This window comes from Anas acuta, chromosome 6, assembly GCF_963932015.1.
Source record: "Anas acuta chromosome 6, bAnaAcu1.1, whole genome shotgun sequence".
In the NCBI taxonomy this organism is placed as follows: Eukaryota; Metazoa; Chordata; class Aves; order Anseriformes; family Anatidae; genus Anas; species Anas acuta.
Genome location: NC_088984.1, coordinates 31,366,559 through 31,384,085, shown reverse-complemented (window position 1 = coordinate 31,384,085; position 17,527 = coordinate 31,366,559). Strand labels below are relative to the sequence as shown.

At 39.6% G+C, this 17,527-nt stretch overlaps 1 protein-coding gene across 7 annotated transcripts in view; it reads left to right on the top strand.

The window, feature by feature from the left end:
• The window catches only part of SPAG16 (sperm associated antigen 16), a 393,156-nt gene that overhangs the window by 202,454 nt on the left and 173,175 nt on the right, over nt 1-17,527 (top strand). For all 7 annotated transcript variants that reach the window (XM_068686339.1, XM_068686338.1, XM_068686337.1 and 4 more), the window contains one exon: nt 7,650-7,793. In XM_068686339.1, the coding sequence (XP_068542440.1) occupies nt 7,650-7,793 (144 nt within the window). The remainder of the gene's footprint in view (nt 1-7,649; nt 7,794-17,527) is intronic.

Genomic DNA, 17,527 nt, shown 5'->3' with positions numbered 1-17,527 from the left:
AAGACTGTGCAGATCTAGGTTAATCTGGCTTCAATGCTATTTTGAATACTGTAATTTTATACTTACATGGGACTGCCTTTCCCCAAAATAAGGTAATTCAGCGTATTTCATAAAGGAAGGGGTCGTAAAAGATCAGTTACATGCTGGACAGTATGAATCACAGTATAAATCATTCCTGCCAAGGAACTACAGCTTACACTCCAGAGTGAAAACATTAGGCAAAGACGTCAATATTTTAACATTTTTATTGCATCAACTTTTTTGTTGCTGCTCTCATTCTCTCTTTTTCTTTTGTCTTAATTACTTTTCCTTAAAGTATGCCAGGTACCTGGTAAGTTGACTCAGCTTGGAAAATTGATTCAAGTGAATAAGAAATGAGAGCTTGTGAACGCATGGAGTGACTCATGGATTAGTAGGCTGTTTTTTTTTTCCCCTTTTTTAAAAAGCACCCAGTCTTACAAACTACCCCCAAACTATTTGATCTCTGGCCAGTGTGCCATTTCCAGTTTTGTCATCATCTGAACAATAAGACAATAGAAATAATAATAAAACAACAACAACAAACAGATTCTGCAGTCTGAAAATAAACAGCAGCTTTCTCTGTGGAGTAAGGTGGGGATCTCTCAGTTGCCTGCTGCTTTGGTTTAAGGCAGGTTAGAAATACCCTGTTTCTGTAGTGTCTAACAGCTGACATTGTAGACTAAGTGATTTTTTTTTGGCCAGTAATTATCAGCAACCTTGTAAGCAAAAGGAAGAAATGAGTAAGTAAAGATTTTCTAAGAAGTGATTTAGATTCATGCCAGTTGTTATTTACGAGCATTCTAGATAAAAGGCTTAACATTGGGTTGCTGAGGTTTGCAGTACATGAGTATGTAACAATATAAACAATTTACATGTTATCATATAGGTTCTAGGAAAATCCTCTTTCTCTGACCTGATTAAGTACTCTATCTTGAAAAGGATTATGTATGTTTTTAAGTTAATATGCTGTGAAATCATCAGGACTCCTGGCAGTGCATAATTCAAGAATGTGCATATATCTTCAAAGGACTGAGACCTAAATAAAACACATGCAAATCAACACGATAGTTTTGAACTTTCCTAAGATGTGATGTAAGGCTAAGCTTTGTTGTTAAGAAGAAAATGATTTTAGAGTGGCCCAGCATGTCCATAGTCAGATCTAACGCAGCAAAACCTACGTGGTTACAAATACTCAGAGAGCTAATACAAATTAGTGGGTTTTGATAATTGCACACACAGTGGATAAAGTGATCAAACTCAGGACATCACAAAATAGGCTCTATCGATCGATCACTATAACCGCATCTAAATCTAAGAGTGATAGTGATGTGTTCAGTACAATTATTTATGGAGGCATTGCATGCTGTGTGGAGTGTTCACTTTTTGAAGTTGCTTTTTGTTCAAAGCAGAGCTGGTTTGTCCAAGTTAGAAAGTGCGTGAATTTATGCTTCACAGGAACAAATATTTTTGCAGCTAAGATTGAAGATTTTATGTGCATGGTGAATAGAATAAGTAAATTAGATAGCATTTTAAATTCAGTATCTTAGCCTTTTTAGAGATACAGATCGAAGTTTCTGGGTGGCTATTTTCTAAGTACTGTCTCAGGTGTACGAAGAGTTGCTGGGCAGTCTAGAAGGTTAATGTTAGGTATGGTGAGATCCCAGCAAGTTTAGTCCTTCCCAAATCCTGAGTCATAGGAGCTTGGGAAGCAGCCAGGATCTTTACTAGATGGGAATAAGATTTTTAAGCATGGCTGTGTGAGATGTGCCACTGACTTCCAGGCAACTATTTACATAAATGAAACATGTGCTATGGGTATATTCCCCTATTTATGTTCTCTGTATGGTTTGTGCTTTATCCTTTGTTGTTGCTCTTATTTTCTTTTTTTGCATCCTTCCCTCTTCCATTTGATCATGAAGAGGCATATTTTAAGACCTCAAGCAGAAATGCAGAGCTTTTCAGTTATGCCACCTTTGCATAATAAACCCCTGAATTAAATGTCAGGGTTATAATTATTGCTCAAGTACGCTGGCAGGTGAGACCAGGTAACTCAAGCCAAGATGAAAAGGTGGTAGAAATAACTCTATTAGTGAGATGTGGTTCAAAGAAGACACATTAGGGTCAAGTGTAACTGGCCTAATGATTGATCTGGATTTTGTGGTGTGTCTGGTGGCGTAACCCTGGCAAAGGGCCAGACGTCTGCCCAGCTGCTCCTCGCTTACTCAGCTGGGCAGGAGGAGAAAATAGGCTGAAAAACCTTAAATGTGATGAAGACAGGGAGGACCCCAGCCTCATCCCCCTGCCCAGCAGCCCCTCGTGCCCTCCTGCAGGCAGGGGATGCGGTCAGGGCTCAGCGATCGCCCCCGTTCCCGCCATTTTCCACAGGCCGCCATTCCTGTCAGGAACAGTCCTCTGGCGCAGGCTCTCCACAGGCCAGCGCTCGCCTTTTACAGCCTGGACAAATCTGACATCAGGGGCCGGATTTTGATTAGATCTCGACTGGGAGGGCTGTTTCTGGTGTTTTCCATTAGCTCTGCTCCACTGTTATGCAGATAGAGCGACAAAAGGTGTGCAGAAAGGCCTTTGAGAGAGAGATCAACGGTGTCCTGTTTCCTGTTACTCCCTCTTCACAGCGTTCGTAAAGGGAGAGAAAATGACGGCCAGCCGTGGCCTTTTGTTCTTTTGTGAGGTAATAATGAGCCTTTCTAATGATTTTAAACTCTTGTGTGGTGTTCTACCTCTTTATTTGTCATAACTTTAGAGATAGCCCGTGGCTACAGTGAGATCCTCAGTGAGACAGGAGAGATGAGGGAGCCTCACCTCAGGATCCTCCTCATGCACATGGGGCATAATCACATCCCTGTGTATTTTTATTTTTTTTTTCTTTTTCTCCCTTAAAAGCTGTTGTGAATGCAGAAGGTAGAAAAATGCAATGCAGTTACATGGTGCAGTCTGCACATCTGTGTTCATTAACGGATGGATTTACTTTTAGGTTTCAGTGTTAGCTAGGTTCTAGCAAAATGGAGACTAAAATCACATTTCAGCTTTTACAAATTCTTTAGATTTTAGGACATAATCCAGCAATATAATTGAGTATATGCATATGAGCAGTATCTCTGATTGCAGTAAGACAGTTCCTAATATTTAGGTACATGCTCATTTGCTCTGAGACCTTAATGAATAGCCCTCCTCTCCAATTCAGTGCCTGTGATATTCCTCATTTCAAAGTCTGCTCTGCTTTTCTATTCCAACATGCCTAGAAAGCTTAATGTTGGAGGGAGAAATATCTACAGTTTCCTAAGTTTCCATTACAAGACTGACTTGTCTGCCATTTATAACTTCACCAGAGTGAAACTACTCAGACTGAAATTTTCTGTGCTAGCTATCTCAGTAGGGCTGAATTTCTGTGGAAGAAAGCATTAGCTAAAATGTTTCTGAGACCATGATTTTATTTATTTATTTATTTATCTATTTATTTTTAATCTTGGAGCTCTACTGTTCTCACATTTTGTTGCGGAAATGTTGCGGAAGAGCTTTCTGGTATGAAAGCAGCTATTGGCATTACCAACAATCATTTTTGCCAGAATCTGGGAATGCAATAAATTTGATCAAATCATGACGTTCTAAAAATTCCTTAGTGCAAGTGATATTCTGTGCAATGCTGTATTATAATTTGGCAGCTAATTGATGTCTATATTGAGAACAGACTTTTCTGTATAACTCCTATACATGAAACCATAGAAAAATGGATTTTGTCCTTATTTCTGCTACAGAGTAATTGCATGAGGCTATGTAAGTCACTGAAGAGTATTAAGTTAATCATCTGTTTTGCACTCTTCATTCTCAGAGTGCCTGATTTTGAGACCATTTGGGTTAGGTTTAAAGTTCTGGACTTCTGCTACTCCTGCAGTCATTGGAGACCACTAGGAAACTGCTGCACTAAGGAGGCTGAGTATTTAGTGTATTTATAAATATATCTCTATATATATTTATAATATATAATATAATAATAATATATAATTATAATAATATATACATTATATAATATATATATTATAATTATATAATATGATTATAATAATGGTAATATATATAATAATATAATATTATATATATATATATATATATATATATTTATATATATATATATATTAGATTTTCTAGCCCCTAAAATTATTTTGAAATAATAGTTGTCTTATTTTTAGACCTTGGTGTCCTGCATCTGTGCAGTTGGGGTTAACTGCTGTTATTTCTTAGGAGTGGTTTGAGTAGATGCTTTCATTGTGTTGATGATAGCCTTTCTTCAAGTAGGAGCACTGCTTTGTGCATTGAACAAACTGGGGCTCAGTAGGATCGCTGCTGCTGTAGGAATTGAAGGGAACTCTAGACACCAGCCAGCCTGTGCTGCCTGGGTAATATGAGGTGGGTGTTTTGAGAGCTTTAGGAACGAGCTAATGATGGCTCTCTGTTCCTGTGCTGCAGAACCCTTAGTGCCAGAAAGCTTTCCTTCACATCTAGCTGGAATCTCCCCTGCCTCAGTGCAGTGTAGTTAGTGTTTGTATTAAAACAAATGCACAGTTAAGGTTACACAGACAGCTTTGGATTTAACACTTTTTAACCTGAAGGTCAATTTTATATGTATGTAGCGATCCAATGTAGTACATGCTGAGACTGACAGTATTTTGCATCTGAAGATACCATATTTTTATTTATGGTTCAGTCAAAATAAATTAGAATAATCAATGATTGCTTTGAAAGCAAATTACTGGGAGCACTATATATCTACCAGGGCAAGTGCTGAAGAGATGAGAATGGCTTATAATGCCAGAATGAGTTGTGTAAACACGGGTATTTATATACTCAACAGCAGCAAATCTTTGGGAGTTGTTTTTTTCTTGGCTGAGTCTTCTCTGATCCCACTTCCATCCCTGAGGAGGAGAAAACTGATGCTTCTATCACACATGTTCCATTATTGATTTTCATTCCAATCTACCCAAAGTCTTCTGTGCTGGAAATAATTAGACCCTCTGAGCAGAGATGAAGCAAAAATCTATACAATGCTGGATTGCCAGAAATGAAGACAAGGGTGCCTAATTAATGTTGCATATAGAAGTCTCTTTGGATGAATGGGTTTCCCTTTCTCAGAAGCAGCTCAGCAGTGGTTATGTCACAAGCTTGCTGTTAATTAGTGTTCAGCGTGTGCCTATAAAAATGGCATGGAGGAATAAAATGTTGTATAGCAACATTTTACAAGAGCTCTGCAATTAAAAGAGAATTCTCCAAATGTATTCTTGTGGGCTTCGTTCTGATGGCAAAAATGTTTCTTCCATATGAAATGTACTTGATGGATTGTCTCTAAGCTCTCTAGAAACCTCTAGTCACCAAGGAAGTTCGGACATCTCGTAAGCTGGACTGGGAATATGTTGGGAGGGTTAAGGACAGGAAAAATGTTCCTAGGAGCTGAGGCAGCTGCAGCCATGCTGGTAGGTGAGGACTATCCAGAAAGCAAGTCAGGATCTGGAGGAAGCTGGCAGATCTACTTTTCTTTGAAGCTAGAGTGAGAGGTTATGTGGACTGAGAGTGATTTAATTCAAGTTATGTAGCACATCTTTGGGAAATGGGAAAGCAAGTATTTAGACTGTAAGAGGGAGAACTGACAAAGTCTTCACTCCAAGCATGTGCTCAACTATCAGCAGAAATATCTGAGGGGAAGAACTGGAGGTTCAGAGATGGAGCTTTTGGGATCTGGAGTATCTCAAACAGATCAAGAGAAAAACTTAAGTCGATGCATCTGATGCTGGTGCACTGCTGTGTGCATGCCAGTGAGGAAGGCCCTGCTTAACCCTGCCTGCCTTGATGCTCTAGAGGCTGGGGGAAGCGGGTGTGTAGCCCTGACAGGTTCATCTTTATACTCATCCCACTCATTTGTCTGTAATGCAGGATTTCCTTTTTGGCACTCCTCCAAATAACAATGCTACCTGTTTGCTGCAGAAAGCAGCAGTATAATATTGGGTTTTTGATGTGTCAGAGGTTTGCAGAGGGATCCTAGCCAAGTTCTTTTTGTCCAGGAATCTGCAGGCCACTGGCACGCCTTCTTTCAGCTTTTAATTCTCTCTCTGCTCCCTCCTATTTATGTGTTGTGGCCAATCTGAATGATACAGTTGCATCTCTGAATAATTTAAATAACAACATACCTTCCTTCTCTTTTCCCCCTGTAAATGCAAAGGGAGTTTCTCTTATTTAGGCCAAGACAGCAAACATGTTTTTCTTCTCTCAGAAATTAGAGAATGCATAAAACTTGGGTTCCTTGGTTGAACAGATGAGTCCAACTGTTAAATCTGCAGGAATCTTCCCGGACTGTGCCTTGAACTGCAGGAGCAGATGTGTTTTCTGCTTAAAATCCAGTTGACATAAATATGTTTTTAGCATGAATTTGACATAGGGAATGATGTTTTCCCCATATAGTAGAAGCTCCAGTTATGGTTTAGGAATTTTATGAAATATTTAGAGTGTAGGAGAAAGCTGCTGTTAAAAACGAGATTTTTATAATAGAGTAGTTGTGTGCTTTTAATGACCTCTCTTTTCTTCCCATTTGGCTGCTTGGCATCTTCTCTCTCTACTCTGATTCTGTTTTAATAAGTGTTTTTCTCTGCAAACTGTCAGCTCTGATGCACAACTGAAATGGGTGCACACACAGACTATGATTTGTCTCCCCTTCACTGCATTTTGATCCTGAACTCCAGATTAAGTCTATTTAAATAATCTTGCGACTTAAGTCAGCTCCTAGACACTTTTTGATGTTCAACAAATGGTAAAGCATTTCAATAATTTAAATCAAATAACCAAATCCATATGAAATAGGCGCTTGTTATCTTTCCAACAGATTTATTTTCTTCCCTAGATCCATTTCAGGCTGTGCTGCAGTTGCCAAATCAAAAATAAAGTGAGTTTTCAGTATAGGGATGTGATAAGTGTGTGATTTCCATTATGTCCCAGTGTGCTATATAATACAAAATGAAAACATGTAACACGTTTTGAGTGTAGAGTTGAAATGGATTTTCTGACCATAGCCTAGTCTCAGTGAATAGGTGCTAAAGTAATGGCAAAGACTGTAGCTACTGGGCTGTCATTATCATTTGAGTAATTTCCCAGTGGTAGAAGACTTAAGACCTATGGGCACAATGGAAAAAAACCCTGAATCCTTTTGTCCTTCTTCCCTTAAACCACCAGCAGCAGGCTGATGAGCCGATAATTTTGAAGTTCTTTTGAGCGTGGGAAATAGTGGGTTCAGGCTGGTTGTGCTTGTTTGTATGTTATCCTATTTTTTTATTTTTTATTTTTTATTTTTTGTAAAAACATTCAAAGAAAGCTTTTAGAAACATATTTGAGTGTTTTAAGCAACTGGAACCTCAAGAGGATGTGAAAACGTTTCTGGTTTCACAGACGTCAGTCACGTTTTGCTGTTTTCTTCAGTAGTAGCAGAAACTCATCTGCATAGCATGTATTTTAAATTCTTGAGAGGATAGAAAGCATTGCTGCTTGTTTGGTCCATCCAGAATCAGTTATCTTTGGATGTTACAGAAATGAAACTGGTGCTGGATATAATCAGCCTCTCTTTTGTCTTGTAGCCTGGCTGTACATCCCCAAAGAGATGTTGTAGTCACCGGCAGCGATGACCGCCTCTGGAAAATGTGGGCTTTACCTGATGGGAACATCATCATGACAGGTGAAGGTCACACTGATTGGCTTTCGGGCTGCTGCTTCCATCCAAGGTTAGTGCAAACAGTCCCCTGAACTAGTGCTAATCCCTTCTGGGGAGTGCTTGTTTGCTCTTTCTTTGCTCACTGGCCTGCTCTGATGACTTTCTATTCTCAGTATAACCCTGCGCTCTCTGCTGAATTTCCAAACATGTAGATAAATGTTCCTCTGGCTTTCAGCGTGTTGACTTAAGATTGATTGCTTTTAGTATTTTGTACGTCTTAAACTTTGTCCACGTGCCAGTGCACGTAACAAGGAGTAATAAGCTTTTTAGGTCTAGCTGTATTCATATTCTCCATGTTCATGCACCATAACAAACACAGCTCTGTTATTAATAATAAAGAAAAGCTGATTTCTTGTATCGAGTATTGCCATGTGACTAGATGTATTCAAGTTTATCTAGAGAATATGAGCATTCCTCCTTTCTCTTTATACAGATTTGAAGCTGAATTAATAAATGAAAGTGAATATTTAAAATGAGAAGTAAATATTTAGGTTACAAGGGTCACAGAAATACGCTAAATATAAAGTAGATTTCTTGGTCAATTTGATGATAAATAGAACGCCATTTTACTCTAAGAAAAGACTTCTGTTTTTTAAGACTGAGCTTCTGTAGATTGAAATGATTTTGCCTCAAATTTGCGAGGCTGCAGTTGTAATAGAGCTCTTTACTGTTAATATAATAAAGGTCTGCCAGGCTGCTCACCTGTGGTTCACTTATAAAAAGAGCATTATTAAACCTCTAACCTTGTGTTTTCATTGTATTTATTTTATAAATCTATGTTAGCTCTTTCCTTCACGAGAAGGAAAATTGTTTAATTTCATAGTTCCTCCTAATTTGTGATATTGTAATGAGTTAACAAACACGAGTTAACAAGCATGCGATGCTCTAAACACAATAGAATCCCTCTGTTCAAAGCCTCAAGAACCCAGAATAGTGCTTTTTGGGATAGAACATCAGCACTTACTCTTTGCTTGCATCTTTTTCTCCTGTGAAACATAGGCTTTTTCTTCAGGTGCTACTGCTTGACTGCTTGGTTCTCTTTCTCACATGTCTGTCCTCGGAAACAATTCCATATATTTGAAAGAAAAGACTGATATGTAGTTTAAAAAAATGCATATAATAGACATGGGAAGAGAAGTCCTGTCTTCTTGTTTTAAGACAGTAGGATTTTTTTCTCTTACTAAGTTGTACCTCAGGAATAGAGGTTGCACCGAGTTTGTGACCGTGCTGGGCATCCTAAGCCTAACTTTCGGATAAACAGAATGCTGCCTTGCCTCTTACCTGTTATGAATATAAAATGTATCATAGGGAAAGAAAGGGAAATACAATTAGAAGAGCATGTTATCATTTATAAAGCTGCTGGGCATACTAATCAGATTTCGATAATGCATTGTTACCATGACACCCGCTGACTCAGAGACTCGAAACTATTTTCTCATTAGTCTTTGACCAGAATACAGTCCTTTCAATAGGCTTTCCTATTTCTCATTCAATTATTGAAATTAAAATGAGTTGAGGTACATCATTATTCACTTGCAATATAAATTGACTCCTGCTGGATGCTCTGGAGTGATTCAAAAGTAGTGCTTTTACAATATTGTCTTCTGTTACTGGAGAAAAATATATATAATGTGACAGAATACATTTAATCATAATTTCTTCTGCCCCCCCGTACATCAGGTATTCGAAAAGTGAAAATAATGAAATAGAAATGGAAAGTTTTCACAGAAGTTTTCCACAATCAAATGTAGATAGCGTCTAGTTTTATTTCTGATTTTAAAAGGATATTCAAAAGTTGAAAAGAAAAATATTTGTGTGGCTGGGCTATTAAATTGTGATCCAGAAATCTGGATTAAACTTCTGCACTTCTGCATTCTTTCCTTGTTGCCCTCTGTTAGCTCATTTCACCTCTTTTATTTTCTCTGTTTATAAAATCAGGTTTAGAGCAATCTCCATTTTTGGTCTGAGAAATATTCTGTCTGCAGGCGCACACACAATTAGGGCCATTTTCAGGCCGTCTTTGGAAGACATCAGAATAATTCACTTACTGAGGTTGTGCGTGCTAATAACTTGAGGAGAAACAGAGCTTGACCTACAATGTGAATTTAACTGGTGCTTCTGAACATACAAGGGACTTAAAAGTCCATTTTTACTCAAGCAAGTCCATATTTACATTCTAATCAAGCAAGGATCTTCTCATGGTTGTGTTTGTAGCACCACTGTAAATCGAGGTCGAGCTAAAGCCTGGTAGATATGAAGGTCTGTAACCTTCAAGCTTTGGGTGCTGTTAGGTTCATACACCCTTACCCTTCTCCAAGAGCTGTGAGAGATTGTGGATTAGTAGTAGGAACTTAGCTGTGTGCAATATAAGAGGAAAAGTTTCTTTTAGGCTGTCGACTTTACTCTCTGATTAATAGGCAGCAGCTATGAGGATTTTCATTTGAATTCTTCCTGGTACTGAGGCACAACCACATCCTCCAGTGCAATGAAGCCACTGAATTTCTGCAAGGTTGTTGGGTTGGATGAGTCTCATTTTGCCCCTCGCTGACAAAGTGCTTCCCAGGCACTCTGGGAAGCGTCATTCCATGCCAATTTTTCATTAAAAACAGTTTTTGCCTTCACATATGAGCACAGTGGGTAGATGAGAGTCCATGATGTGCCAAAGCTCCTGAGTCTTGTGGGATCTGTGTGCTGGATCATTTTTTACAGTGTGCCCCCTGCTCTTCAGTCTCCCATGAGTTCTCCTCACATGGCAGCGGCTCCCAGGACACTAGATGAAGGGGAACAAACTAGCTCTGTGCATGCGAGGAGAGCAGAACACCTCAGCTGTGATGCTTTCTGCAGATCTGAGAGCAGAATTTTGCCTTGAGCTTTTTAAATAAAAGCAAAACTTCAAACAGGTCCCATCGTCTACAGAGTGCAGCAGCTGGATGGAGGGAGGAGAACAGCGCATCCTTTTTGAAGCTTAGGTGACAACTGGTCAGACTTCAAAAACAAACACGCTTTTTTACTCCAGTCTGGCTGAACAGTACAGTGCAGATAAGCTAGCTGTTGCAAGAGCCTGTCACTGCTGAAAAATTTAGGAATGTTTTCCAGCTTAGCTTTTATATGTATGAAGGAGTGAGGGAGCCTGAGTGACTGCTGTCCATGTGAGCTTCATGTCAGAAATCTGGGTAGCTGGAGGAGAGCTGTGCAGTCCACCTGTGGATAACAGGTGGCCTGAAAAAATGGAATAATAGACTAAATCTGCATCTTCTGGGAGTTTCCAAAATAAGCTGAGGATGTTCATGCTGCATCTGTCAGAACCAGAGTCTACTTGCACTGAGGTATTTCAGGGCACGTGCTGGATTTATCCATCTTCATTAGTAACCTTCCTGGATGGCTGAAGAACAGCAGAGCTATTTGTTCATGTCCTGTGAAGTGCCAGTGAACAGTACAATCCTGTGCTCAGTGCACGTGCCAGTATTAGTGTCCTTAATAGAAATATTTATCAGGTCAACTAATCTAAAATGTTTGTAGCCCTTTTCATGCAAACCTTCAAGTCTGTGGAATATAGCGAATTTCTGTCAGAGGGAGGCAGAATTCAGCAGGGAAGCTGTTGACAGGAAGGAGGGGTGGGCATGATTTGGGGATAGCCTGGACCAGTTGTTCAGAGGTAACAGGCTGCCCTGGCTGGGTCAGCAGTTGCTAGCTATGACCTGCAGCATGTGCCACGCAGTCCAGGGCTGCCTCTGCAGGTTGGGGGGCTGCTGGATGCACCTGCACAACAGGGGCTCCCGCACACAGAAACCCTGCAGGGAGGCTGAGGTGGTTTCCTGATTGATCACCTTTGAAATTATGGAGTGCCATTAATGGCATCTTTCAGTAAGGAGCTGAAACAATGCAAAACTAGTCGTGTAGGTAACAGCATTCATCTCCTGCGGATACCTGGGGGAGAGAAGGGACCTCAGAGCCGCAGAGGCTTCAGAGGGTCCCTGGTAAGAGAAGCTCTGTGTTCAAACAAGGGTTCGGAGTGCTCAGGTGAGCTCCTGTTCAACTTCAGGGAGGAGGAGGAGGAGGAAAAATGTCAGCACCCATCCCTTCTGTCCAGCCAGAGTCAACCAGGCTTGTGGTCCTCTCATTGACAGGATGTCAGAGATTGCTCTTAATTAGGGGTCCAGCAACGGTGATCTTCAGAAGACTTTCTGCTAGTTTTTCAGACATAAATGTTGAGTGCCACATTCTGCACTGAACAAGGCTGAGACTTAAAAGCCACTAACTCTGCTTGAAACATTAACATAAGAAAGAGTTGTAAGGCTCAGGTTAATCACAAAGGTCTCTGTTGGCTATCAGTGAAATAAATTATTCTGATTTCTGCCTTGAAATAGACACTTTAAAACCTAATTCAGGGTTCACTACAGAAACAGATGTTTTTTATTTATCCTTTCATTGCTATTGATAGCTATTAAAGGAAATTCAAGATAGGCTGGCACATTTTATTTAGGATTTCTGAACAGCATTTGTATTATAAAGGCATAATGATTTAATTTCTTAGAGAATCTTTGATTCACAGAGTTCAACAAAGCCTTCAGTTACTAGATTACATATTAAATTTGACAATGGTTGGAAACTTCTTTTGAGTGGCAGGATTAATTTTCAGTCATCTAGCTGGCTCTGTGTAACACACAGTTAGCAGACTAGATGTTTCTTGCAATGTTTTATCAAACTGAACTAATATGGGAAGTTGCATTCATTTATTCCACAAAGAACAGCCTGCTGCAGAACTATTTTAGTTGCTTCCACAGCGTACGTACCATGGGTGTGGCGTTTTCAGTGTAATAACAGTTTAATGTCAAACTAGTTTTTATTGATTTTGAAATCTTTTTGGCAAGCTTCAGACTTTTCAGAAACATTCTGCAGGTAACAGTTCTCTCTCAGGGCAGCAAAGCCTACTACTTTTTCTTTACAAACATGTTTGAGTGGGTGGGCGTTCAGTTTCCTTTGGGATTCTCAATCTCATTATTTTTATCAATAAAAAGCCTCTGCTGGACAAAGGAATAAATCACATATAAATGAAATATGAGAGATTACACGAGAAGCTCAGCTTCTGCTTAGACTAATCGAATATCTTTGGCCAAACATCCCAATGTCAAAGGCTTTATATGTATTCTACAGGATCAGCCTGGCAAAAAGAAATCAATAACCAGGTAATGGATGTGATTAAAATTTTTCCCCTTCCACCCACTTCCATAAGCTAAATGTTTCTACCCATACTAATCTGTTCTGGCACGTGTAACTGTTGGTTATTCTCTGCGCCTTTCTGGGACGTGTATCTGTAACAAGTTTTATATCATTTCAGGGCGATGTGTTAACTGTGGGTGAGTATCTATTTAAAGTAAAAGCAATGTGTGTATCATTTTATTTTCCTTTGGAGAGATCAGTTCTACAGTGTGCCTTTGGAAAATATGGGAAGGCATAATCACAGCTTTGCTATGCATTTAGGTGCATTTTTATTGTGCAGAATTTGCCTTCTTTTCTGTTACTCCTGCGTTTTCTTATGCAGCCCAGAGCAGCAAGCAGATGTCCGAACTTCTGGAGGTTTTCCTTGTCAAATCTTCCTGTGTCTCCTTTTACACCTTACTGTGTGAGTTCTGTCTTTGCAGTGGTTGTGGCAGCAGATCCTGGGCCATCTGTATCGTTTGACGTTCAAAACGTTGCTCATTAGACTGGTTGTGTTCTGCAAGGGTTGTTGCATCTGCTTTGAAGCAGTACACTTTTCTATACCAATAGGAAGACAAAAACAAAAAAAACAGTTGCATGCATTTTGACATTGAGGGACAGCTGCTTTAGTTGTAGAAATTTGATTGGACTTGTCACTACTTTTTCCTTTTTAAATAAATCCTTCATTTTCCAGAACTGTCCTTTAAAACTGTTCTGGACTGAAAATACTTGGCAGGATGGAATGCAGCTTCTATCTTTTCTATCAGGAACTTTAAGAGTCTGTCATTACATTGATTTTAAAAAGCAAACAATCTGCAGCTCCATAGTGTGGTTACTGAACAGGCTTTGCTTTTCACCCAGAATGACCACGCTTTATTGGAAAACTACCTTTGGCTTCCATTTCTTGGTTGGTGGAAATATTGACCACTCAAAGTTAATGATTCACTAATAATTTCTCCATTACAATAATTCAGCAAACAGCAGGGGAGAGAAATACTGATGACAGTTTAAGAGAGAAAAGAGAGGAAAGTAGCTGACAGAAGAAGCAGTCCTCCTATTGAGCAATTCAAATGCGTATTTCAAATAATTACAGGAAGAAATCACATTGTAATAAAATGCTGCCCTTTGATGGAACCACTCTGTAGTTATTTTCACAGGTCGTTTCACATACTAAAATGCAAAAGCCAGTGGTTGGAAACCTCTGGAAATCTTTGTGTAAAACTAAGAAATAGTAGGAAACCTTCCCAATATTTAAGGTAAACTTTGACATCTTATTCTTAAGAGCAAGGATTTTTATCACGACTGTTTTGTTGATTGCCTCATTAGGCATTTTCTGTTGGTTTGCATGTGTGGCTCAGATTTTTAAAAAGGGTACTGGTATGATGGGAGCCGCTTAAAATGCGTGTGGAGTGTGGTGGTGGTGGTGTGAGGGGCTTGCAGTAGCCTTTAAGGCTTTATGGCAGCTGAAATGAAATGAGGTCTTTTGCATTTTAGAAGTTTATGAGAGGATGTTTACACTGATTTTTTTGCTTTTCTTTTTTTTTTTTGGTGTGTTTCTTCTGTATTGCTTAGGAGTTGTAGTTGTAAATGCATAGCTCATTTATTCATCTGTTTGTATGCTTTGTCTCCTGTATGTTAGTTTTCTTTTTTGTGTGTGTAGTGAGACAGAACTTCGTTTCCCTGTTTTATAGGGGAGGGAGAAAGGAATGTGGTTCTGAAGTGTAAATTCCGTCTCACAGGATGTTTATATGGGCATACACCTGCTTCCAAGCAAGCTGCCAGATGACGCATTTTTCCTGAGGTCCCCAGAGTTAGGGCTATCTGAGTGAAAGCAGGGGCACTGCTAGAAAAGACACCTAAAGGCTCTGTAAGAGAGTGAAGAAAAGAATTTCAGGCCATCTGCTTCCGAAGGGTGTCACCCAGCCTTACAAACACTTTGAGAAATGGCCGCAGAAATATCAGTGGCACCGTCTCCCTCTGTGGCCACAATTTTTCAGAGACTTTTCCATGACGGAGTGAGAGGGGGTGCTGAAGGAGCGCTGTGTTGTCACTAGTTTTGCTTTGAAAACTGTTTTAGGGTGGTTTAGTGGGTTTGATTTGGGGCAAATCAAAGTTTAATTCCAACTCAGAATTTGTAAGAGACTTCATACAGGGCTTTTATGGTTTCTCTTCTCTGATCTCTACCGTATTTGCTATCTCTATTTGCTATCTTTATTTTTTTTCCCAGATGAATGAATGCAGGTTTTTTTTGTTTTGTTTTGTTTTTTTACTCATGAGTTTGTTGTCTCTCCATCACAAATGTGAAGCACCTCTTTAAAGCCTCCTTCATAGGGACATAAATCTTCATACCTGCAGTGCATGACCTCGGATACACTTCAGCTCCTAATGGGTATAAAAAGATAGCTGATCCTTATGGCATTATTTAAGTTATTATTTAACTGTCATACCTTTATAATGTCATTTTGATTCTTTGCTTGTCTATAAGGTAAACAGTTTTCAAACGTACCAAAAGCCTTGCTTCCACAGAAATAATCTCATTATTATTAAATGACTGTGTCTTGCATGCTCCATTCCATTATTACGTGAATTTTAGACCTGCAAACAGGCATGGTATTGGGCTCATCAAACCAGTCCTATTGGTTGAAAAGGCATTGTGATCATCTTTGGAGGTGTCCCAGAAGGTGTCAAGTTTAATCACTCTCTTTACCAAAAAAAAAAAAAAAAAAAGAAAAAAGAAAAGGCTTTAGTTACTGAAATCAGTAATATTTTGTTACGAATGTTTGAATGTTTGGACTTTTAGAAATTAGGAGAACTTTTGGATCAGCTGTATAGGTAAATAGATCTGGCGTAGAAACTGTACAGAATTTTCTTGAAGGAAAAAAAAAATCAATGAAAAATTCTTTAATAGAAGGAAGGAGGAGAAAGATGCAGTTGAAATCTCTTTGATAGAGTGCCACTCAAATGGTATACTTCTAAACCTATTAGTTCAGCTTCGGTGAAGCTGTGAATGTGCTGGATGAATGTTTTGTAGAAATTTGCTGTCTCCTCATGGAGCTCCTGGGTTTGTTTTCGTGCACGTCACCCTGATTCCCAGTTCCTGCCATTCCATAGAGCTGCTGCCCGGGAGTCGCCAGAAGTAACGCAGTTTGCAGATGTTCAAGTCACTTGCTCTGGTTGTGAGCAAAAGCTGCTTTTCACTACGAAGGTTTCAGGTTTTGGGGCGGCGTAGGGTTTCTTCTAGCTTCATCGGTATTTATTCCTACTTGAGCGTGGGGAGTTAATGTTACAGAAAGCTTGCTGCTTCCTGCTTGGGTTGGTGGCACTGCTGTTGGCCCAAGCCTGTTCCGGCTGAATGCCTTCCTCTGGCTCATTCAGAGTAGCTATAGACATCAGAACATCCCTCTTAATAGAATCTTTTCTGTTATGTTTCTTTGTGTGCAATTATAATCTCGCTGCCTTTAACACTCCTGGTTCATTATTGTTTTCTTCTGTGCAATAAAGGCAATTGTTTTGTCCCTAAAGTCTGCTGTGAGGGTTTCTAGTGGAGTAGGTAAGGAGATATACATGTTCATTATGTTGTTAAAATGTGCGTTTCTAACATGTAGCTGTTAAAATAACAAACATTACTGGTAGGGTTGACTGGAGAATGGTGCCTCAATTGTGAGGCAGCCTGTAAGATACTCGGGTTGGAAATAAACACAAAATATTTGGAACGCATTTAAAAAAACACCATGAATTGTACTGAAACATCCCTTTTAAAATAGGAAGATTAGGTTTCACCTACACTGATATTTTTATCAAGGACATTCAGAGGTGATGATTAGGGCAAGGACCCGTGCTGTGGGCGTGTGGAGGATCCAGAGCCTTCTCGTGTTCGATTCCAGAGCCCTGGTGCCAGCCCAGCCCCACTGCTCAGCTCTTCCCCGCAGCCACCTGGAGAGCTCCACTACGGAAAGCTTGGGTTCCACTTCTTCCCCAGGATTGCTGTCCTTCTGTCACAGGGGGGACGTGGCTGAAGAACATAACATGGAATCTCCTCCTAGTCACAGCGATCTCGCTGGGGAGAAAAATAACATTTTGAGTGTTACGGAGGAAAAGCTTGACTATGGGTTTGGCACGCTTGAAGTCAGCATCTTCCCTTGCGGTTGTGTCAGTTTCCTTCATTTATTTCTTTTTGACAGAAATAATCTGGCCACTTCAGTGCAGTTTACAACTGTAAGTGCTTTCTGGTTGGTGCTGCTTTACCAGCAGCACATGTAATAATTTTATATTAGCTATTTTACCGCAAATTTAGAAGATTAACCCATGCAAGGATTTCAGTATGTTCTATTAGTCATGGATCTGGTTTCATTTCACTGTATACATGCAACATTTCCTAATGTATTTCTTTAATATGTTTTCTTAGTAAACCATTCAGAACTTACGCCCTAACCCTTGGGCATTATGTTCAGAGATTGATCTGTGGAGATTTTGAATTTCCTGGCATGAATCTTGTTGCAAGGCTTGAAACGTACATTACTGTTTTCAATTGCGAATTAATTCAGA